The sequence below is a fragment of the Labrus mixtus genome, chromosome 3 (genome assembly GCF_963584025.1).
Source record: "Labrus mixtus chromosome 3, fLabMix1.1, whole genome shotgun sequence".
Taxonomy (NCBI): domain Eukaryota; kingdom Metazoa; phylum Chordata; class Actinopteri; order Labriformes; family Labridae; genus Labrus; species Labrus mixtus.
In genome coordinates this window covers 24,019,374-24,043,714 of record NC_083614.1, presented here as the reverse complement: position 1 = coordinate 24,043,714, position 24,341 = coordinate 24,019,374, and the positions used below count along the sequence as shown (strand labels likewise).

Below are 24,341 nucleotides of genomic sequence, written 5' to 3'. Positions count from 1 at the left end.
GAAAAGCCAGCCAACCCCTTTCCTCCTGCTCCTATGATGATTTATCTTCTCTCCTCTAACTGGGGCAGAGGGGGGGGGGGAGGGGGGCAGTTAGGGTGTCCTGTCCCAAAAAGAAAAACGGAAAAACAACTATAACCCCCTCAACACCCCATTACCAGACCCTGGAGGCCTGCTCCACTTAAAGCCACCTGGTTGTGTTTGCTGCAGTGTGTGTGTGTGTGTGTGTGTGTGTGTGTGTGTAACCTTCACCTGGACTGGTGGAGATAGATGAAACCACTACATGAGCTAAAAATAAAGGACCAGTCTGCTGTCACTGTTGGTAATGGCTCTGTTGCAGGCCGGTTGCAGCAGCACTTAATTCTGTCGCATCGAAGAAGCTTTGTTAAGCTTGACCAAGGGCAGAATTTTCCCTCTGTAAATTAAAGATGAAATTTCTTGTTTCTGGCCCTGCGATTATCACGGGAGCCTGTCAACAGAAATATCCCAAGGAGAGAGGGGAGGGGATGGAGGGATGAAAAATGCATCTGCAGTTTGGGAGAAACCAAGTCCATGTGGGGATTTGAGTGTGATAGTTATAGAGGATGAATGTAAAAACAGCAGCATGATATACAGCTGGTCTCAGATTGGTCACATAGTCAGGGAATGACCTGAAAATGTTTCATGGAATAAAATCATATGCTGTATTTCTCCTTTGGTTACATACAGTTTTTTCTCATGTTAGATGCATTTATAGCAAATAATTTAATTTATAACCATGTATGTTTTTTATAATAAATAATCCAAGTTACAGTAAATTAAGTACAATCTAAGGTACATGCATTTTAGAATTAATACTGTTAATATTGTTTTGCATGTATTTTGGAAAGGTTTACACCAAAATTGCAAAGAAAAGAAATACTTTGCAGCTAGTTTAGATGTCCTCATTTTAAAATAGGAATGTGACAAAATGATTTATAGTGTGACTTGTTTTGGATGGATTTGCCGTGGGACACATTTCTCCTTTGGGTGTTCAGTAACTGACAGGAAGCTAAAACAAAATGCATGAAAACACTCAAGTGAGCATACTGAAATAAAACTTGAAGTAACTGAGATGGATTACCTTTTGTTATAAAGTTGCCATCATTTGTTATAAAGCCATATTTACGAAATGGGACAGTTTTGAACACCAACAACAGATGTGTGGTCTATTGTTTAATCTTGAATGTTTTTATATTGTTTTTTTGTTTTTTTGATCGACCCCAGGAAGGAAAGTTGTTCCTGCAGTAATAGCTACCAGGGATCCTATGTGTACATATAAACAAATAATAAATTAAAATAGACAACAATCCCATTCCACAAGACAAAATGCGTGCCAGCTTTTGTATTTCTTTGGGTATTCTTAATTCTCATCCGCCTTTACCGAAACATCCTGAATTGCACCACACCGTTATAAGCTGCAGGTATATTATACCATACAGTTTTTATTTAACCGACTCTCTACATGACCACCCTGTGCATCACCTGGTCTTTGAGGCGATCAGTCTCCTCCTGGTACTCAGCGAGCTGCTTCTTCCACTGCTCCACACTGCCGTTAGCTTCCTGCAGCGCTGCCACCAGCTTAGCATTACTGTCCTGCAGGGTGAAGAGTTCAGCCTCCAGGTTTATCTCACACATGGACCTTAGGAGAAGTCACAAAAACACAAGAGTCTTAAAGCAGAACTAACTCGCTTTTTTTTTATCAGTGCTATTTTTCTGCCATCTGTGACTGAAAACAATGACGATGTTAGCAGTTTGAATAAACCAAAACACTGAGCTGAAAGACACTAAAACACCCAGGAGTCAGAAAAAACTCAAAAACACTGCAAAGTCTGAAAAGTGCAGAAGAAAATGACGTTATGAAGTGAACCTTGTATTTCATGCCACAGCAGATGTTTGGAGAGCTTTAATTGAAATATATTTGATTTTAAAGAGCCATACGCCCATGTATTTTAAATCTATGAAAGTGGTCAAACCAGATGAATCCCTGTCATCATAAATGTGCTACATTTAACGACTTGTAAATTACCCTCAAAAATGACTTTTCTTTCTTTCTCTCCATTATTAATTTAATGTAGGATCTCTCCTTTTTTCTCATTTCTGTCATTTATGTATTCGAGAAGCCCATTATGATACGATCCTGTTTATTTGGTACCTGTGCATTTAATGTGATACCAATGCCAACACTGTACTTCATTTGATGCCAATCATGTGAATGAGAAGATTGAGTTGCATGAAATTCCACCAAACTGTACAACTTAGTAAACAGATCGATTCAGTGATTGACAGCCTTTCCTCCAGTCCCATGTTCACTTCATATTAAAGTATTAATTAGCTTCTAAATCAGACTTTGTGCGTTATATGATCACACTAAGGACTTGAATATTGTCTGTTTACATTGCACAGTGTCTTGATTTTTCCACTCTGACAGTAGGTGCAATGCTGTGTACTAGCTTTCTAAATGTTTGGTCTACTTCCTTTATGTGTAAACCTATTTGGCAAATAAACCCCATTCTGATTCTGAATTCAACAATCACATGACACATTTAATCCAAGAATGCTAGCTGTGATTGGCTGCAAGCAAACCATAATTTATTTATTTATTTTTTACTTTTAAACGCACAGTATGTTAATTCCGCCGCCCTCCACCAAAACAATAACAAAAGTTGATGTTGAGGCTGGCAAGTTCCACAGGAGTGATACTCAGAAACTTGACCCCCACCACTGATGAAAATGAACTCCGAGTTGACCATAGTCAAGACGAACGGACGGAGCAGACCTGAGGAAGTGAATATGTTTAACGACGAGGGAATGTATCCAAATATAATTGACACATTACGTTTTGATCACAGCCGCACATACAGTTCCTGCTTCCTTATGTAGCAGTCTTTGATGTAACATTCAGAGTATCCATGGCAACGATAATCATGTCGTGTCTGGCCCGTTACACTATGAAATGATGGCTTTCTCTGGCTCTGATAACAGTTGGAAAGACTTGAGGTAATGTATAATAAGTAATCAACCATAAAAAATTTGATATATCACATGGTTTAGTCCATTTTTAATTTATTTAGATATTTTTAAGTGTAATAATTCTACATGTTGTATCTTTAAATGATGGTATCATGTGACTGAAGTATTTTTTAACCAAATTGGAACCTGGGTTATTACATTAGAGGGTAAAAAAGGTGACAAATGCCAAAAGCCGTGTCAGAACAGTGCTGTTAATTATAAGTCTAAGTCTATGTTTAAAAAAAAAACAAACAAAAAAAAAAAACAGTACCCCTTTGTATTTTGTAAAAAATAAATAAAAAAATAAAAAAACAGGAAGAAATTATCCGCAGTTGTGCCAGCAGCCTACAGAGCAGCTCATTACCTCAGGATGTGGGGCTCCTACATTCAGACTCTGTACTTCATAAAAAATGGGTTTGTTTTTTTTATTTTGTTTTTTTGGTTGTAGCTTAAAGGGACTACTCTGTATTTTTTCTAAAACCTTGTTTTGCTGAATGCTACATAAATGAAATGTGAACCTTACGACATGTGACAGAACAGAAAAAAACATGATGCACCTTTAACACAGAGACAACAGGAAAGGAAGAAGAAATCCACCGCCACCTGTGATGTTTTATCTTTTATTAACACCTGGGAGAGGAGATAAGGTCCTGTCTGACGGTAAAGGTCAGGGTTTGGTGGTGATATTTAATAAACTAGGGAGCTTTCTCATGAGAACATGGAGTTTAGGAAACAGAGTCTATGACAGACTAATAGCTTGGCAACCATAAAACCACTCACCATAGCAGCCGGAGAAAAAACAAACCCTCATGGGTTTATGACAATCATTAAATAAAACTGTTGGGATAATAGACTGTAAAACAGCCAGGTATGAGTGTTTTTATGCTTCTAGGTCTCAGAGTGATCTGAGGTTTGAGTGATCAATAATAGGCACCATAATGATGATAATAAAAGGCTGCACAATTCAGACATAATCACACGTCAAAGAGCCAAGACAGAACCATCGGGGTGTTTTTAAAGCAGACTGAACTTCTAGCTAATAGTTCAATCTTAAATCTGTGACTCACTGACAGCTCTTTTAGTTTAAGTTTGAATATTTCCAAAGAACTAATGTTACAGAGCAGCCTTCTTTCTTTAGTTTAGCAGCACTCACTGCTGCTTAACAAAACTGTGTTTCCTTGCTTTTAGTCTCCAAATATCCTCAATAAGAGTTACTCTGAGAAAATAAGTCCAAAAAACAGGCCTATTAGTTTGTGTTGGCATGTAACAGGTTTAATGAAAGAGGCCAATTTGTCACCCTATCAGAATGTTCTGTCTCTGCTGTTTCTATGCAGAAACATTCTTATCTTCCAGCACTGTGATTGGAGGTCCCGCTTACGAACAGAGCGCTTAGTAAACCTAAATCAATAAGAGATTAATTTCAAATGACAGCAACAATTGAACAATTACATCTTCCATCTTTGTGTGTTGGCTTTGTTATATCAGTTCTTTTATATAAGTTCTGCCCGCAGTCAGGTGCACGAATCACAAACTTAAAGTTGTCCAGATAAGATAACAAGTTTTCCCCCACAGGCGCATGTTTGATGACTATGAGGACATAGCAGCAAAGGTATTATCTACCCTTTTTCCTAGGTAAACTTTTTTTATAATGTTTATTTGGGGGCTTTTAATGCATTTATTTAGAGACTTTATTTATTGTTCCTGTGTGGTATAGAAGAGAGGAACTATCATGCTTGAACACCCCAGCCTATTGTCAGCATATTCTGATCAGGTGCACGAGGAACTGCTGATAATTATCTGTGTGTTTAATGCTGCTGAAGACCATTTATACACTATATTTGTTTTCATTGTTTCCACCAAAATACTAATCATAAAAAGCTTTTAAATTTGAATTGTGTAAAAAGGCAACTATGTCTTGACCAGAATTTGACTTGAACAGTTTGAGACAGAGAGCTTGTCATGCTTCTTTCTGCCGAGATTTCCAATCCAGAAAATATTTTTTAATTTCATGCTGTCAGTTCTTTGATAATGTGTCAAAAAGAAGCTCTTGTTCCAGAAAGCCTTTCAGCTGTAGAGTGGGCACCAGTCTGCTATGTAGATGAATAACACTTTCTGTTGTTTATTGAATAAATCCTGAAGTCTGGCGCTACAAAACCTGCCCCCTGTGCTGCGCAGGTCATCTGTTCTGTTTGGTTTGTTAAAAGTTTTTCTTTTAAACAACCTGAAAACAGTTTTCAGTTGATGAGTGAGTGGCAAGAGATGACATGATACATTTAATGTTAGAAGAAGACTTCATATTTAATGACATCTCTGTGATATTTGAATGAATAGGCCTAATAGCCTAATAGATACTTTAAATGAACTATCACATGAGGAAGGGTGATATTGTACATCTCAGCTATGAGTGTGGTATTATTTTTATATTTCATTTCTTAAACTAGCAAATAGTATTCAAAAGTGATAATCAACATCACATAACTTTTTGCTCCACCAACTCAACTAGTTCCACAACTTCACTGAAACTGGACTGTAGCATAGCAACCCAAGCATTCTCCTTCACTCTTGCTATTTTGTTGGTCTCCATGGTTACAACTGATCAGCTACTTAGTTTTATGTTCATTTATTTGTAAAAACATCACAAAAACGGTGTTCATGTGTGAAGATTATCCTGCTGAACAAAACGCCTACGCTTCAGAAACGTGCGTTTGCCACAGAGCTTATTTTCTGCAATGATCCAAAATCCAATGCAAAAATCCCATAGGCGAATTCTCGTTAGACCCCCATGGCGATGCCACTTCCGGGTTGGCCTACAAAAATACGTCATATAGTTTGTTCTCTATTGTCTCGAGCTCAATTCTCCGGAGAATATCCTGCTGCGTTCTCACATCAGCCCACTCGGACTTCCTGCGGAAACAATACTAGGGGTCTGGCAGGAGAAACTCCGGGTGAAGTCTGAGTGAACCATTTGGCTGTTTGCGTTCACATGTAGCCTACAGCTCCTCCGGGAAATATGGAGATTTCTGATAGTGTGAAAGCCCCATATACTGTATGATCACTTATGATCACAATTCATCTTGTCTAATCAGATTACTTGGTCAGAACTAACTGTTGTGTAAAAGTTAACAGAGACTTTGATATAATAAAATATCTTAAAAGCCTTACCAGATATGTACACTTCTCTGGATCAGTTTAATGATTTCTAACTGTTTTTAAATCATAATGTCATTGTTTTTTTTTGATGATATTGTAATTGTTTTCTCCTTTTCTCCTCTTAACAGAAGACACTTAATTAAGTGGTTGGAGTAAGTTATATTCACTGTGTAGAGCTCCTTAAACTGCTGGAAGCATATACTGCTCTGCTCACGTAGCCACGCTGAGACAGGATCATAACCTCTGTAGAAACTTTCTAAACTTTCAAGGGATACATTCCTCGTCACGACTCCCACACATTCATCTGCGGGCTGCGGCTCTAACGTTTTGGTGTATTATTATTAAAGATTTATGTCATCATTCCTGTTCTGCTGGCCAAGTATTCTTCATCAGAAGCTTTGAGCGTAAATTCACAGTGCACACTGTCCCCGCTCTTTGTGTTTCCTTTGTTAGTCTTTCTGCTCTAGATGTCAAATAAACCTGCTAGATTAAACAGATGTTAAGTATGCTGTCTCATAAATGGACTCGTGCAAAATGTATCAAAGCCAGTACTGTCAGAGCTGTCAGATCCAATTTTTTTGGTACACCCCAAAGAACACTTTTCACAAAACAGCGGAGAGGAAAAATGATGGAATGCAAAAGGAATAAATGTATCTCCACAGAAGGTGAACAAAAATATCTGTATTGTGTTCATAGTATCCAAAACAAACTAAACTACTTGTGACTGAAAATGTCGGCTTTAACTACATCTAAAATGTAAAAAGTTCTCAGTGTCCTTCTGATAAATGTAAAATACAAGAAGCAGTGGAAGTAATGATGTCTGGAGTGCTGGGTGTACTCTTAATTTGTGCCCCAAATTTCTTTTAAAGAGGCCCGTCAAGCAACAGATGAAAGCTCTGTGGTATAACAAGTGACATGTAAGACTTCTTGGATATTTAATTTAACACCCAAAAATGGGCCAGTAGCATCTGCACATTTTCACTTAACTTCCGCTGCTACTTCAGGGTGTTACGAGGATGATTATGAAATTAACATTAGAAACAGAGGAGGTGCAGATTTGACGGTTAAAAACTAGCACATGTAGTTATGTATTTACAGTGAACCACTCCTCACTGTATTAGTCCATGCAAACACATTATTGTTCTTTGTACTATAATGAGTACTGCAGCTTCCCTTAAACAGAACGCACTTTACACGGAGTATGCATACAGGTTGGATATATTTCTTCATTCATCATAACATAGCACCTTGATCTTTGACCCTCTTTCAAAAGCAATAGAAGCAGTCTGTAGCTGATCTATGTCTGCTCTCTTTGGGGCCTTGCTGATGTGAAGTACCTTCTAATGTGCAGAGGATTTGAGGGTCAGAATAGACAAGAAGCGAAAGCACCCGCAGGAATCAGGAAGGTTTTTTCACGAAAACGGAAAATGTCATCTATCTTTTATGGTTTGCCAAAACAACGGTTGTAAAAAAAACACAAGAAACTTCACAAGTGCCTCGGCAATTACCTTATTTCTGACTGTGTAAGATTCTTTGATGCTAAATGGTCGTTTGATAATGAGTATGTTTTGTTCTGAGGACAAATCGCCATTTCGCTGAGTGAGAAAAGGAAATAATATGACATAAATCCTTGTATCCCCTTCACCAAACCACCTAAAAAGAAATGTTACCAGGTGATCCTAAAGTTATAGAAGCTATTAAGCCAGATTTTCTGAAGACAACATGAGGCCTGGTGATGCAGAAATGTTGCTGCTGAAGCAAGGAAAAACATTCTCATTACCCTTCTGACAGCATCTTTTTGACCCTCTCCTTCTCCACCGTCAGCTCCACTTCGGCGCTCTTGCTGCGGAAAAGCTTTTCCTCTCCGGGCCCGTTGACTGTAAGCAGAGGTGGAGAATGGCGGTCCTCTGACAACTCCTGAACCAAAAACACAAACAAGACATAAGCTCTGTTACAAGGCTGAAAGGAAATCAGTCACAGCTCTGCTTATATGGCGTGAAGTTCCTTCTGTAGCTGCACTAACCCTACTGAAAGGAAACCAAAGGAAAGGTTTGAAACACAAGAACCCTTTTGTGTTTAAAGTGCTATAAACTGGAGAAACAAAACCTTCTATGGAGTTGTTTGGGATTACAAAATAAATCCAGATCAACTACACTACAGTTTTTCTGTTACAGGAGACAAGAGTCCTCTCCAAGAAACTTTCCCTTTAGATGACAGGAGCATGTGGAGCTTTACGATTAGTGCTTTCTTTTCTGCACTACATGATTTTACTAAGAGCGGCTGTTCAAAATGACATGTATTGTTTAAATACGACACAATATGATGGTGGATACTGTCGATACAAGACAAAGCTGAATTCAAGAGATTCATTACTGTCACAGGAGAAAACAAGACAAGTCACAGCAGCAGGCAAGGACAGAGCTCAACCAGTCGAGGACTGACATGTCCCATCTGGGCTCCTGTAGACGGGCTCCATGCAGAGCAATGTGTGGAGTCCAGCTGCTACACAGATCTGATTAGATTCAACAGGAATAGATCTTATGCCAAGAGTTCATCTGGTGATTATGTGCTTGATAAATATGCACACGTTGAAGTCATGCAGAGATGTAGGATTGCTGAGATATGATACCCTGACGACCAGGCTGAAAGGCAGGTGGTACTCAGTGTGACTTCAGACACCTGATAGTGTCACAATGTATGTCTTAGTATTTTCATTTAAAATTTTAATTAGTTTGAGCTGTTGTAGTTCTTTGATTGTCAGCTGGATTTTTTTTTAAATTTTTAACTTTTTGGGGCTTTTTGTGCCTTTAATGGATAGATAGGACAGTGGATAGAGTTGGAAATCAGGGAGAGAGAGAGTGGGGAATGACATGTGAGAAGGAGGCCACAGGTGGGAGGTGAACCCGGGCCGCCTGCTTGAGACGACAGCCTCCATACATGGGGAGCGCGCACTAACCACTGCGCCACCAGCGCCCCGATTTAATTTTTTTTTTAAAGATAATCAGGTAATAAGGATTAGGATAATCCCCAAAATAAACTCACACAACAGTCTGGTTTAGTGAAAGCCTGAGTCTTTTAACCTTTGTGATGAGGGAAACTTTGGGTTTTTCCGTTTCAGAAAGGGAGGTCACTCAAAACCGAGAAAGAGGAGTACATCCAGCCTGTTACAGAAAGAGAGGTAACTTTAGCTCCAAGTCTGTTATTATGGTAACCGAGTCTGTGAACATAACCCGGAGCAGGTTTTCTTCAATGAACCCAGAGGTTTTCTCCGCCTCCTCCCTCTTACAGAGCCAGAAACAAGGTTTAATTTCCTCATTCGTTCATTCCGTATCAGGCGTGTGTTATCGGAGATTCATCGTTTGTCTGAGTAAAACTCCAGGTAGTTTTATATCATCTGTTTGGGATACTATAAAAAAAAACATACTTTTTGTCGAACGTTATTCAAGATGAAGGGGCTGCATTAAGCCACTCCACAGGGAGTTATGTCAGGGGATGTTAATTAAATCAGGCATAATCAATTAACTAAACTGGATAAAGGTGAGAAGACATGAATGTGAGTGGGACCAGCATCATGTTGGGGATGAAGCTAAGGCACATTGAAAAACAGTACAGTACGTGCTGAACTCTGGAACCTACTCAGAGTTGATCAATGGCATTTTTGTTACTTTTGTTATTGTTGTTTTTATTTATCATGATACAAATTTTGCACAGAAATACATTTAAAACTCAATTGAAACTAGAACTTAACAAAATAATCTAAATGGTAGAGTTGGACGTTACACTTTGACATTAATTATAACAATAATAAGCACGACTGTAAACTTTTAAAGGTGTTTGCACGGATAAATTGGTCAGTGGTCCAACGACTGTTTCTGTTTGAATGTCAGTCATTGCAGTGCAGAGCTACTTGTGTCTTAAAATAACTCAGACATTAGTGTCTAGAATGACCTTGCTAATATCACAGAGTTATTTTGAACATCTTTTTAACATTTTGGAGATATCAGCACAGTTGGTGTCTCATATAAGCATGTATCCTGCTGGCAGCCTGGTTATAACATCAGGACAGTATTACATTATGTTCATACAGATTTGGATGCTGAGAAAGTTGCGGGTTGAGCTTTCAAACTCATTTGTGCTTTTTGCATTATTTAACTGCTATATCTACTTTTTCCCGTTTGCCCTTGAAAGGAGTACACAGTATGAAATTATACAGTAAAGAAAAAATCATTAATATATGTCTTGAATGTGAAGTGGAGACTTTGAGTATGACATTATTGCATGCAGATGGCTTCACTCCAGTCTGGCACAGGCACATCTATCCAATCTGCTTTCAGATTTTCCCTCCCTGCTGCTCAGAAATGGGTTGAGGCTTATTATCACACAGTTTTGTGAACGTTTTGAGGCTGTGGGCTTTAAGATTGCCCTGACTCCTTTCTAAAAACGTGAAGATGAATAGTCTTGGGCCAAACTTTGAACCCCTGCTGCCTTCTGTCTTCTTCTTGAGTGGAAACCTAAAACCTGAACTTGTCAACAGCTGAGTGCCTCACTGAAGCATTTGAAGCCTGCGCTCTGTGTTGAAAAGAGCTTGTATTATTAATTCGAGGAAGCCTGGCTCTGTTCCCCTGAGGAGGACGGTTTATTATCTATAGCTCAGCAGTTCTCCGTCTGTTCTTATGGATGATATTGAAATAAAACTTACAGCCCCACTGATGTGGACGAGCACCGTGGCCAGAGAGCAGGGGGAAAAAATCAAAGCCAAGATAACTCCAGTCTGGCCCCAAAGCCAACGGATCGACTGAGCATATCCCTGAATAATTCATACTGTGGATCATGTATAAGTCATAAATGGGATTACAAATTTACAGCAGTTTTTCAGTATGTTGTTCACTAACAGGCTGAGTGGAAACAAGTCAGAGACACAACAGCACGAGCCTACAAACAACAAACAACTAATCAGCCAGAGTTCAAAGGATTTTTCAATTTTAAAAGAACATCTGCGTATTGTCTTTTTTTTTATTTCCGTTTTATATTTTCTGAAAGTGTAGGTTTATAAAATTTTGATACGGGTGAAAAGGAAACCTCTATCCGCATTCTGCCATACCGTGTACATTTTAGAGACAATATTAGGATGAGACTGCTTTTGTGTCGCTCTGGCCATCACTAACAAAGCTTTTACTCTACACCAGCTGTGCTTTGAAGCTCAAGTTGGTCTGAAGTCAACTTTAATCAAACTCCAGATGAATTATTGATAGTCCATGCAGCGCGAAGACACTTTTTACTATGAACACCACTAGTCTCTTATACAAAAGAAGACATCTGTCTTTGCGTTTAAGGGTTTGTGTTGTTTTTGATTTACATACCTGGGAGATCTAGGAGACGAAAAAGTCCAATGATGCATCAAGGAATGGGAGGACGGGGCACAATGTGGGGAAAGAGAAAAAACATAATTAGATCACTGAAATAATGCATTAGGTACTATGTTTTTTTTATTTGATCTGATTCACAATCCATGCTAGATCATAGTTTGTGCACAGATGATCACAGGGAAGTGCAGAAACAACGGAAGAGAGCACCTAGCAGCATCGTTAGTAGCCCGCTTGGTGCAGAAAGAGTGCATTTTTATTTATCAATCGTCAATCAGAAATGACAAAAAATGACAAGACATCCATTTATGACATCTGTACTAATGTAAAGGCCTTACATGTGAAGAAAGTTGTTTTTTAAACCACAAACCCCTTTAGCAGGGACATTAAGAATAAATCTTTTTTGGGGTCCAGGGAGGAGTCTGGATGGAACCCCAGATACTTAAAATATTAAACAACTTTCTCGAGAAAGCTTTCATCGTGAGATCTCTGCACCACTGGTGGACTTAAGTACATCTAGACTGTTTACTTATTTATCCACGCATCGTTCCATGTGCTCCCTGAGCCTTTATAAAGCTCCTGTTTCCACGCTCATCATATCATTGAGAATACAAACCTGCTTTATTTATTCATCTGTCCGTGCAGCAGAGGTGCACGCTTAAGTTTCCACTAAAATATCTGAGACACACTCTCTTTAGCTGGTTTTAAAGAAAAGTCTGAGCTTTAAAATATTGAGTGGAAGTTGTGTTCTCTCTGTCTGCCTCTGCATAGAAACCATGATTGTGAGGAGGAAAAAGGATCCAATCAGCAGGCACAAATTAAGACAGCAGTTACCTGTCTCTACTCTGTGCATTTATTTACCTTTCCTGTTAGGGTTAGTTGTCCCTTACATTCATTCCTGAGCTCAAAATCACATTTTATATTGCATATGTTTTAATTTGAATTATTTTAAAACAGCAAGTTATTGATCACTTAAAATAAAGATGAATGAACTGTGTATCTGATCCAAGAATTGTGGATTTTAGGCAGAACACATGTAATAGATTAACTTGAAGGGAAAAAATAAGCTTTTCATTTTCAGCTTGTCATTTGCATTTGAAGACCTTTTCTTCTCTTTCTTTGTCAGGAATATTTGTAGATGTTTTCTTCTTTTGACATACACAATGACATGGTAAAGTTTGAAATTCCCACTAAGGAGGCTAGACTTAAACTCTGTAATAAAGGACATACTAATACATGAATATATTGTCTTCTATATCATTCAATTGTTCATTGTCTATTCACTTGTCAGTTCTATAACTCTCTCTGCATCACTCTGTTTATCATTCTTTGTCTTTTAGCTCTGTGAACCTCACCATCTCCTCCTCCATCTTATCTCTGAGCTCTGCAAATAAGCCTGAGAGCTGCAGCTTTACTGCATGCTGATCCCCTGCTGCCTTTAGAGGCAGAATATGTGCTGTGCACACTCAGCCTGAGGCTGCACACATTCAGCTCTGCTGTACAGGAGATGCTCACTGACCATGCTGCAACTGACCAGCTGAACTTGATGCAAAACATACTGATACCCTGAGTGGAGAGGAAAGCAACACACAGCAAACATTTAAATAAAGATTGTTTCCATTTCTGTGTAGACCATAAACAAGCGATTTTTGTTTATGCAATTTATCAGTTTTTCGTTATGCAGTTCAGAAGTGGCTGTGGTGGTTTTAAGTGTGTCTGCAGTATAGAAAATGTCTTCTTCTGCATCTTGAATTTATGTGTTTGCTACAAACACATTAATAATGTTTCAATAAATATTGTAAACAGTTTCTTTCAAGACACCTAATGTACAGATTCTATATAATATTGCTTTATATTTTCCCTGTTTTTTTTAGAAATGTCAGTTTCTTAAGAGTAGATGTTCTAAGATGTATCCATACAACAGACTTCACACACATAGGCTCCCCCTTTTTTAATTGTGTTGTTTTTTTCTCATTTAATGGGGCAGTACGTACTCACTGCTTGATATTGTTTCCTCTGTGTTGTTCTCTTCTCTTGCATAACAGAAACAATTCTCATCTATTTCTACATTTATTATTTTGCATCAAAACAAGACATCTCTTGATTTTGGAATTTATTTGTCAATAAACCACATTCAGATTCAGATATACATTAAAAAAAAATCTGTTCGTTTTTTTTTTTTTTTACAGTTTTCTTGGTCTTGCCCACAGTAAGACCAGGGTTTATGTTCAACCTTAAACAGAACACACAGCTTGGGATAAAAGCCTTCATGAAGCTCTAAACTTGTAAACGGCTCACTGATGCTTTCATCAATACTTGGCTGTAGTTCACAACCACAATAACATTGTGTGCTCAACACCTTTGATTGGCTGTTGTTTATAGAATACACAGGTTCAGACAGTCAGCAATGTACAGTGGTTGGTTAGTCAGAAAATGTGATAATAAACACAAGAACCACAGTGTGCACCGTCTGACACAAAATCAATGAGCCCTGTGTTATCTAGAAAACTCTACGTGCTGCCTGCCTGACCTTGCAGCTCTATCCAAGTGTGTGTGTGTGTGTGTGTGTGTGTGTGTGTGTGTGTGTGTGTGTGTGTGTGTGTGTGTGTCTGTGTGTGTGTCTGTGTGTGTGTGTGTGTGTGTCTGTGTGTGTCTGTGTGTGTGTGCAGTGTGTGCGCATGTGTTTGCCTAATCAGTCAATTTGTGTTTAAGCATGATGATGTGCTGGTTGCCGTAGTAACTGGATGTAACACCATTTCATGCTGTTCTCTCACTGACCCTGGACTCTGTGTGTACTGCAGCTCTGCACTTAAAGATTGACTTGCAGGTTGGAGAGCCAAGTGAATCAAACTGTAGGAAAAAACCTTTTTAAACAAAATGTATTAACTCCTGTAGTAAAGGTCGGCTGTGGCTCAGTTGGTAGAGTCGTCGCCTCTCAACCGGAAGGTCAGGCGTTTTTCGATCCCCAGCTGAACAACATGTCCGATGTGTCCTTGGGCAAGAAACTTAATCCCGCAATGCTCCCGCTGCTTCGGCGGCTGTGTATGAATGGATTAGTGTTGTACTTACTCTCTGATGTACATCGCTTTGGATAAAAGCGTCTGCTAAGTGAATTTTTTTTTTTTCTTTTTGTAAGTTTGCATAAAAACAGACAACCGGATGTGATGTGACACAAGAGAGTCCCAGGGATTAAGGTTGTGTTTTACGTCAGTAAACATGGATCTAAATGCAGGTCTCGTCAATGAAAAGGAAGAAATCTTTATTCATCTGCATACGAGCGTCAACAGGTTTATGTTTTGAAAGCTGTTCGTTTTAAAAGAGAGCAGGAGCTAGTCCGGATAGTGTGGTTTGATGAAAACCAACAACACATGTCATGGTTAGTGACTAGCGTAAGCGAGGGATATCTAACAATGTGTTCATACACAACACCGTGTAGTCTGTTCTCAATTATCAAAGGCCTTAAAAAATATCTAGCAGTATTAAGTGAACCTGGTCTTGTGTGTACTGAAGAGACCGCACATTTGTCTCACACGGTACTAAACTCCCTCATATCAACAGGAACAATATTTCAGTCTGTCCTCTCTGCAACACTTCATACACAGACAAAAGAACATCAGAATGTATCTGATAGTTTTAGAGAGGTCAGGCTTTGCAGTATGACTCTGCAGTCTCTCAGAGCTGCTGAGTGCTTCTTTGTTAGAATCTCTATACACTAAACACACACTTTAAAACCCCAGCCAGTTGAACACTCTCTTAATCCAAATACTTGACAGAAATATCTCATAAACAGAGCAGAGCAGCTCTAGAGCTTTGCAAAAGTTAGCATGTGACACGGTCTCCTCTGTGTTGGTAAAATTAAATCACAGCCACAGAAACAGGGTGCGTATTAGTGAACGCCGCAAATGTCAGAAAATACCGCTCTGTGAGTAAGGTCACTCAGGGGCAGCTAGTTATGTGAAGAGGATAATGTGAAGGATAAAAAAGTTTCCACTGCAGGGACATTTTTTACCTCTTCGATTGAACCACAGTGTAATCAAGTTCGCCAAGAAATCGCCATCGCTGGCAGGATAAAGGCCATTGTCATTTCAGCAGCAGCCAGATTCCATCAATTATACATGATTAAGCTCCCCCTCCTCCCCCTCCTCCCCCTTCTTAGTTCTCCTGATCCCTCATTCTTCTTTCTCTCAGTCTGAGCCATTACTGTCCATCCACACACCTTCAGCGCCAGAGTCTCTTTCTGCTTCCTCACTCCATTTGTAATGCATGATATCTTTTAATGGAGTTAACCAAAGGGGGGATAATGAAGCGGCCAGATGGGGACCCATCTAATCCCTGGTGATTCTGTATATGTTCAAAATAGAAACAGAGTTCATCATAATATCCCTGCGATGCTCTGTCTCTGGGGTTTGACAGACCATCATATCCCTATGAGCTCCCACGTCCTTAAGCTGCAACCTGAACCTGCTCTCCATCCTTATTCAAAGGCTGTGATGCAATAATCAGCAAACACTTGCACTTCAAGCTATTCAGATTCCAGTTATTTTTAAATCACCCCTTAATGATGTCTGCATACAAGGTACATCACAGCTCATTTTGCTTCCTTTAATTTTCCTCCATCATTCTACTCATCCTTCCTTCCATCCATACAGCCATCCCTATCTGCATCTATCATCCATACCATCAATCCATCCATCTCCATATACGCATCCAGCCCTCTCAATCTATCCATCCAAATTCATCCATCCCATCTATCATTCACATCTACTATCCGTACCACCTATCTATCTATCCATCTCCATGTATCCATCCTTCACCATCCATCCATCCATCAGGATATGTATGCCCTTGTTAAGCCTCATCTGCAATATGTAACGCACAAAGGCAGAATTGTGTTGTGAAGATGTTCTGCGGCTGACCTGCCATTGGAGGTAGTAACAGAGGCGTAACAGTGCTAGATTTAACATTGGAGCCAGAGAGCCTCTCATCCTTCTGCAATGCCGTAATGCAATGTGGAATAACACCTAGAGAGACACCAATATTAAGCTACCGTGGATGCAATGTGTAAGTACAAAGGCGTTATTCATGGGGAAGGGCTTATCTGTCCGTCTGTCCGGCGAATGAACCGTATATGTTGTACCACAGGAATCTGAAAATTCAATTTACAAAACAACTAAAGCACTGTCTTTCCAGAAAACAATGTCAAGTATACTCTGGAATATCCAAACCATTTGGATGGTCTCAAAATATTGTGTAAGTGTTTTTTTTTTTTCCAGATCAGCCATTGGAAAGCAAGATTTTTTTAAGGTTTATTTTTGGGCTTTGTTTAGTGATAGGACAGTGGAAAGACTCAGAAATCAGGGAGAGAGAGCGGGGTAGACACAGGCTGGATTCAAATCCGGCCCACTCGCTTTGAAGACTATAGCCTCTGTACATAAGACCCGTGCACTAACCACTAGGATACTGGTACCTCATAATAGACTGATAAATTAACATGAATACATTTATCACTTTGGAATCTTGATTTATTTTATTTTATTAGTTTGGCTCATTAAGCCTTTAAATCTCATCCTTTAGCCCAATGCAATACAACTGATACAATTTAAACTGGATTATTTTAAGTGTATTTGAGCATTTTTTTCTTACATTTGCTCTAAATAGCAAATACGCTTGAACATTTAGGACAGCACACAAGAACTGTGAGGAAAATGAAGGGTGCTTTACCTCGGGAGCAGCGATGTTGAGTGCAGGATTAGCTAATTCAAACCTCTCCTGAGATTTCTCTCTGGCCAGACGGGCCGCCTCTTTCACCTCCTTAAACTGCTCCGCAAACTGCACAAGGACAGACAAAGTCAATCTCTGTCTGACAAGAGAAGTGTGAAAATTCAACACAACATACATAATGTACATAGCGCTTGTGTTCAATGCAGCTTCATTCATTTGTAACAAGAATATTGGTTGATTTATACTGTATTATCCAACTTCTGTGACCTTGGACTCTTCTTAGATCTCAATCTGCATGTTTTCCTACAATCAGTCTTGTCAGCGTCTTACAGACAGTGAAAAAAAAAAATGTTGGCAGACTCGTGTTCTGTAAAGGTCATGTTTTCTGCCAGCTTAAAATGAAAATCCTGGAGAAGTGAAAAACAATCTGCATTAAATTGTGTTTGCTGGAGATGTTTTTTGCTTAAATTTAAACCAGCAGCAAATGATATCAACAGAATCAGGATGAAAGTGCAACTAAGAATTGAAAATGGAGCAGACAGGGATATCAGTGTCGCTGCCCACATGCATCCTTTTCTCTATGCCCTCTTTGGAAAAATATCTAATGTTTGAAAGACGTTTTGAATAACTCTGTTTAAAGGTTGCTGAAGTGTGTGTGTGTGTGTGTGTGTGTGTGTGTGTGTGTGTGTGGACTTGTGTGTTGGTCACCTGCTGCAGCTGCTGTTCCGTGGAGAAGCCCAGCCCGTAGACGGTGTTGGCCCGGCTGTCGGCCCACTGCCCAAACTTCTGGGAGGTTTTAGTGAACGTCATGTTGGGGGTGATGGTGCTGTTGATGATGGCCTGACAACACAAAGTACAAAAGAAGAAATTAATACATACATTTCAAAACTGGATACATTTCCACAACAGCAAAAGGGAACTTTGTAACAAAAATAACATGATCCTACAAGAAATAGAAGATTTTATAAAAGCAGAGAGGGAACAGAGATAAACACGTGTTGATTATGGATACTCATTCTTAAATAAATCTGAGATACAGAGAGGAGGGAAACATTCTGGATTTGTTTAATTTGTTTGTGTGATTATATTCTCGTTTTACTTTAAAGCTCCTGTGAGGACATTTTGCTGCTTATTAAACAGACTGGAATTTAAACCAATGCCTCTTTATAAACTACAAAAACATAGGAGACCATCAGCGAGAAGATGAAGAGAAGAAGTTATTTCTATGTAGTTATTTTTAATGCTTGTAACTGATGGCATGGCGTAGGTGTCTGATCAAACAGCTGTGCAGACATTTTCCAAAGCAAAGATTCCAAATGGTTGATACATTTGACTTAAAAAACACAGCAGGCTGATTTTTTTTAAATATAAACACTACTTACACAGTTCAGGACAAGATCAGTAAAGAGATAAGAGGTACAGCTTCGTCTGTGCTGGTTAGCAAAACCGCAACACAAGTTCCTCACAGGAGCTTTGAATTCAACCCGACTAGATGACTGGGTCACGTGTCACTCGTACTTAACATGTTGTTTAAAATGATATATACATATGTAAAATGATAATAGCCAAAACATATTGCCATTTTATTTTAGCAATGAGTAAGGTATTTTACCTGCTTTTTGTAAAGTGTCTCGAGATAACACTTGTTATGAGTTGATGCTATACAAATAAAAATTGATTGATTGATTGATTGATTGATTTAATCTACAATAGGTCTTGATCATGTGTGTTTCTAAAGTACATAAATAACTAAAAAGTCTTTCATGAAGACTGCTATTAAGCTCCATCTCAACAAGGTTGGGTGCTACAGTTGCATGCTTCAGAGAAATTCATTTAATGAGACACGTTTAAAGGCTGTATTCAAAGGAAGGTCATTTTCTAGGAGAAGGAATTCACAATTTCATGAACTGACAGAAGTGCAAGAATTATTTCTGTCACCTTCAAATGCTAAATTCATTTCAGTCCACTGTTCAAATTAATTTGTATCATTTACTTGACCACCAGCAGATTTTCATCTGCCAGGACTCCCTTGAAAAAGAGGTTTTTAATCTCAATGGGACTTTCCTGGATAAATAAAGGTTAAATAAAAAATTAAAATCTGATTATCACCTGGGCAGCAGAGTGCTTTCTTTCTCTCTCATAAGAAATAATGTATTACATAGCAGCAGTTAATATAGTCTTCAGATTGTGAAGCTTCTACAGATGTCTCCTGGAGAACTGGGCATGTAAAAAAAATAAAAACTACCCACCACAGAAAGAGCAAAATGAAAATTAAAAAGCTTGCAGTGCTGTGCAATCACCGGTTCAGTACCTCTCTCCAGTGAACGGTCTGATTAGGTGGATTTGTTGCCAAAAGTGGAGTTCTTTGGTCTCTTCTCCAAAAGCGCAAAGTCTCAGGGCGCTTGATTGGCTGAATTGGCTGATAACTACAAAGTGCAGCTTTCTCTCCGAGTTTGGTGCTAACAAGATCTGCTGTTAGTGTTTCCCAGGTGCTTCACTGTTGATTTGGATGCTGCACTGCCGATGCGAGCGCATTTATTAATATTCCGCTGACAATTTATTAAACTTTGACTAATGAATCCCGCCCCATGACAGCCACAAGCGAACAGAGAACAGATGTATTCCTCCTTTATCTGAAGTGGATTGGGCTATAAACTGAGAGTCAGGGAGGGGGGGGTTTGATTTAGACACAAATAAAGAGCCTCTTCACCACAGTAATGCTAATACCATATGAGGACAATATTATATAATGACTGCAGTGCAACAAGGTACATTATGGTACTCCAGTGGTTCATGGTTTGATTTGATGAGATAGATTTTTCCTGCATTCAACTTGCATCTCATGCTGGCTGTATTTCACAGACATTCAATAAATCAAGGGGGGGGGCAATCAATAAATACTGAAATACATTTTTTTTTAAAGTAACTCATAGAATGATTTATTGGTAAACCATTTAACATTTCACATCTTAAAAAGAATATGAGCAGATTTACTGTTTGATGTGTTTCAGCCCGACCATGATACCAGAGAAAAGTACATCCTGCGGCTACAACACTTGAACAACTGAACCCTGACTTGGTAAAAAAAAACAAAAAAACACTTGCAAACCACAACCTCTAAAACTAACTCTCCCTTTCTGTGACCGTTTTCATGTATTGTTTCTGGTAATAAAATTCACACACACAAAGCCTCTGACTTGCACATCTCTTCATATAAACGTTGTTCAATAGTGGACGGGCAGGGCATTGTGAACGTCTGAAAAGGGTTTTTGTGTGATGGTAAAAAATGTGAATAGTATTATGTACATGTTTCAGTGTATTCAGAAAAGTATTGTGATTGGCTCCCACCTTCGTCCCACCCACGCTGATGATGCGGTACACACTCCTGCTGGCATCATAGAAGAAGGAAACGGTGACGGCATGTTTGCTGGCCGGCAGCCAGTTGCGTTTGGTGGCCGGGTCGATCTGGAAGACATGAGCTCTGGCACTGAAGATGGGCTGCTCCCTTAAGAAAAATCCCAACAAAAAAAGGACAAATTAACTTCATTTAAGTAGTGATTAAGTTTTATAAGAATTTAAAGAACTCATTCAGAGAATGAGGTCAGTGTCATGAGGTACCGGGTCCAACATTTTGTAGAAGAAGACGAGTTTTCAGTTCATAAGTTTAACACCATTAACACCTGCTTATATGTGTGTTGGGTGTAGTGTTAGCTGGCTAATAGTTCTCTGCATTATATTTGGATGAATTCACATTCAATACAGAGGGGGAGTCAATAAACAACTTTATAAACAAACAAGTGAAGAAAAACATCAAACATTAAACCACATGTTAACGCAAAAGCACACATACAAATTCTATGAACAAACTAAGAAAATATTATCAGGGGCCTTTTTACTGTTACATCAACAAATTGCAGCATGCAAGGAAGATAAATGAACATTTAATCATCATTTCAGTAGAAAAGTGAATCCTGACAGCCTTAAATTTCCCACCAAATGTATTGTTGGAGCAAATTAGTTGTATATGAATGTTGATCAGCAGAGACAGGGCTGCTCCTCTGTAATGGGATGGTGGCAGGAGCTTTTGCACGTAATGTGAACATGATGTGGTTTCAGTATTTGTTACCTTTTATCTAAGCTACAAGAAATCGTATCACAGACCAACTACAGTTCAGCGTTTTATAAACTGAAAGGACAATTATTACATACATGTACTTGTTTTCATGAAATTGTATAATAGTACAAAACATTTCTTAAATATTGTACCATCTTTTTATGTATTGTGTTTCATTTATCTGGTCGTCGAGACTGTTATAAGTAGAAATAGTAATAAAGTAATTGTTTTGAATTGAACTGAATTGAATGAGTTGAATTGAATTGCAATTGGCACCTGTAGACAGAGCAGCACTTTTATTTTTCCTTTTTTAATCTTGTTGTTTTTTTACATTCTATAATGTTAACTTTGTTCAGTTTATTTGCAGCATTGAATAAAAAATAAGTACAGGTATAGTTTTATATGATGTCTTTCTTGGAAAAAGCAGTGAAGGAGCTTTCATGTGCCTCTTGATAAAAAAAAAAAGTTAGTCAACCAGGAGAAGAATGCATTCATATTCATCCCGAAATATTAGTTAATTAGAGCAGAATGGAGATATCACATGCATTAGTATACTTATCAAAGCCAAAAGGCTAAAACATCTGTACCCAACATTATAATTATCTGAAAATCATTAGCATTTCATTTTGTTCATCTGTTTGACTGCGAGTCATTGACTTTGTCTAGCACTTTTGGGCCCTCTCTGCCTCTCAGTGCACGCTGATAAATCTATAAATAGGGTGAAAAATAACCCCAATTTCCAAATGTGATTGTGTTTTTGTAAGGACCCCAGGGTCGTTGATGCTCTCCTGATGTAATGAGGCTATCGCCGCAAACAGAACTGAAGATTTGCTAACCGCTAGCAGTCCAATTAGCCGTCCTGCTCTCTTTGAAGAACTTCACATACACTGTGGGGACTAACAGAGGATGGAGGCTCGCAGGACAATGAGGGACTGCTCATGCAACATTACACAGCTAATACACACTGCACAATGTTAATGCATGCAATGAGCCATTCCCCATTGAAAGTCAATTATACACTGACATTAATGAGGATAATATGTGCAGGAGGGAGGCTCTGTTCTTTGTCTAAACAGGAGAAATAACCATTTATATAGGTCATCATCAGCTATAAGAAGCATTGTTCCCTCTGGATTTGGTTTGAAATACTGTATATTTGCATTCAAACAATAGACGTTATTGTTTCCACACAGATTACTGAAACTACAATTGACAATAGACCACAGCAGCACAGCCAAGGAAGCTGATTAAGTCCAGGATGGGAGCAGATAGATGCAAAAAATATAACCAAGTGATGATATAAAAATGGGTTTACCTGAAAAACATGGAGTTACTGGACAAAAATGATATGAAGTGCACTCTACCACTGCTAATTTGTAAATAAACGTGGCCGGTGAGACTTGATGTATTTGAGGTTCTTACAGCTTGTTAGGAGTAAAATAAGTAGAACACTAAATTTGCCAGACTCAAATTAATGATCAAATCTACATTTTTACTGTTAATGCAATTGCAAAAAAACACTCAAAATGTGCATTTTACCAGCTGCTCAGGCTACCTTACAGTTATGAATATCTGCAGGGATGTACACTCCGCCTTTGGACTGTTGCCCCTGAGACATAATACCTACTTACTGGGGAGTATTGTGACCTGTTTGCAACCATGCATAAATAATATGCTGTGTGTGTAACATTTTGTTTATGCATTATGAACTGCCGCTTCGCTGAGCTCTCGCCAACTCTAGTCCGGCTTCTTGCTTGGTCTTCCTTTCTTTTTCTCTTCATAGCTTCATCCGTCACCATTCTCTTCCGTCTCTTAGCATCAGCCATCGTGTCAAAAAGAACCACGGCGGCTTAAGGCTGAACTAGTTTCGTAAAGCTGTATGCACTTCTTGCAAGTGTCTGAGGTTTGATTTTTAGCTGAAGTCAAATCTGAGAAAACAGAAACTCATTTAATAACATTAAACATTAACAGAAAATAACAAGTTCAAGGCAGTTTAGTTCTGTGGTAACTCTTTGGTCAGCACAACCTGTTCTTCCTTTTTATTTTTATTTTACAAATCTTTTCACAGCACATATTTAATGTGAAGCAGAGAGTGTGAAATCAATAACATTAATATTGGCTACACACTCCACTTTAATGTGTCAGTCACAGTGTCCTACCAATAGCTACACTGTCCCCCCTTTCACGCATTACATGACACTTAATTGGTAAGAAGCCATTACTGCTTTGATTTGCATCTTTGCTTTTGCCACTGTTGGGCGTCACATCAATCAAAGCAAACTACTCTTTAGCTTAACAGTGCTGTATGTCTACTGTTACAATAAATATGTAGGCACTTAAGCAGCAAAGACGACTGCTGTATTGAATTTTTCATTGAGTTTATTTTCTTTTTATGTCCGAGTTTTATGTTTGGAGTTGTATCTCTCATTGAAAATTGTTGCTTTATGTTTTAACATTAAAGTAATGCAGCATTAAATACTTGAAGACCCAAGTGTTAGACGACAAATCTTTTATTTGTTCTCCCTGAGAACAAGCTTCTGCTTTAGAACCATTGTCAGTCATTTCTCACTCGGCATATGAAGCTGTAGGAGGTTAAAGGTCATATTTAAGGAAAATACATACTGCATAATATTCACATTTTTTTCAAACACTAACATCTGTCCCTAAACATGTCTACAAACCCCCCAATTATTAGAAAAGTCCATCATCTCCATCTTTTGCATTCTCTACTTCTCAGAAAATGTGTGCTCAGCCAAGCCGTTTGGAGATTTTCCCCTAATGACATCACAAAGGGCAGTAACCCCTCGCCCACTTGGGTGACCCTCCCACAGCTAGGTGTTTGTTCTGCCCTGAGTCTGCCTTCTCACCGTAGACAATATGGCATGGAGCGAGAAAGCCAGAGCCACATCCCCTTCTAGAGAGGGGGCGTGGTCAGGCACAGCTCATTTGCATTAAAGCTACAGACA

General features: G+C 38.8%; 1 protein-coding gene across 1 annotated transcript in view; it reads right to left on the bottom strand.

Annotated features, from left to right (window-relative positions):
- homer3b (homer scaffold protein 3b) overlaps nt 1–24,341 on the bottom strand; it is a 50,112-nt gene that overhangs the window by 12,470 nt on the left and 13,301 nt on the right. The window contains exons 3-8 of the mRNA XM_061034016.1: nt 20,610–20,766; nt 17,970–18,101; nt 17,262–17,369; nt 16,678–16,686; nt 7,958–8,094; nt 1,501–1,657 (exon numbers count right to left, since the gene is read on the bottom strand). Coding sequence (XP_060889999.1) covers nt 1,501–1,657; nt 7,958–8,094; nt 16,678–16,686; nt 17,262–17,369; nt 17,970–18,101; nt 20,610–20,766 — 700 coding nt within the window. The remainder of the gene's footprint in view (nt 1–1,500; nt 1,658–7,957; nt 8,095–16,677; nt 16,687–17,261; nt 17,370–17,969; nt 18,102–20,609; nt 20,767–24,341) is intronic.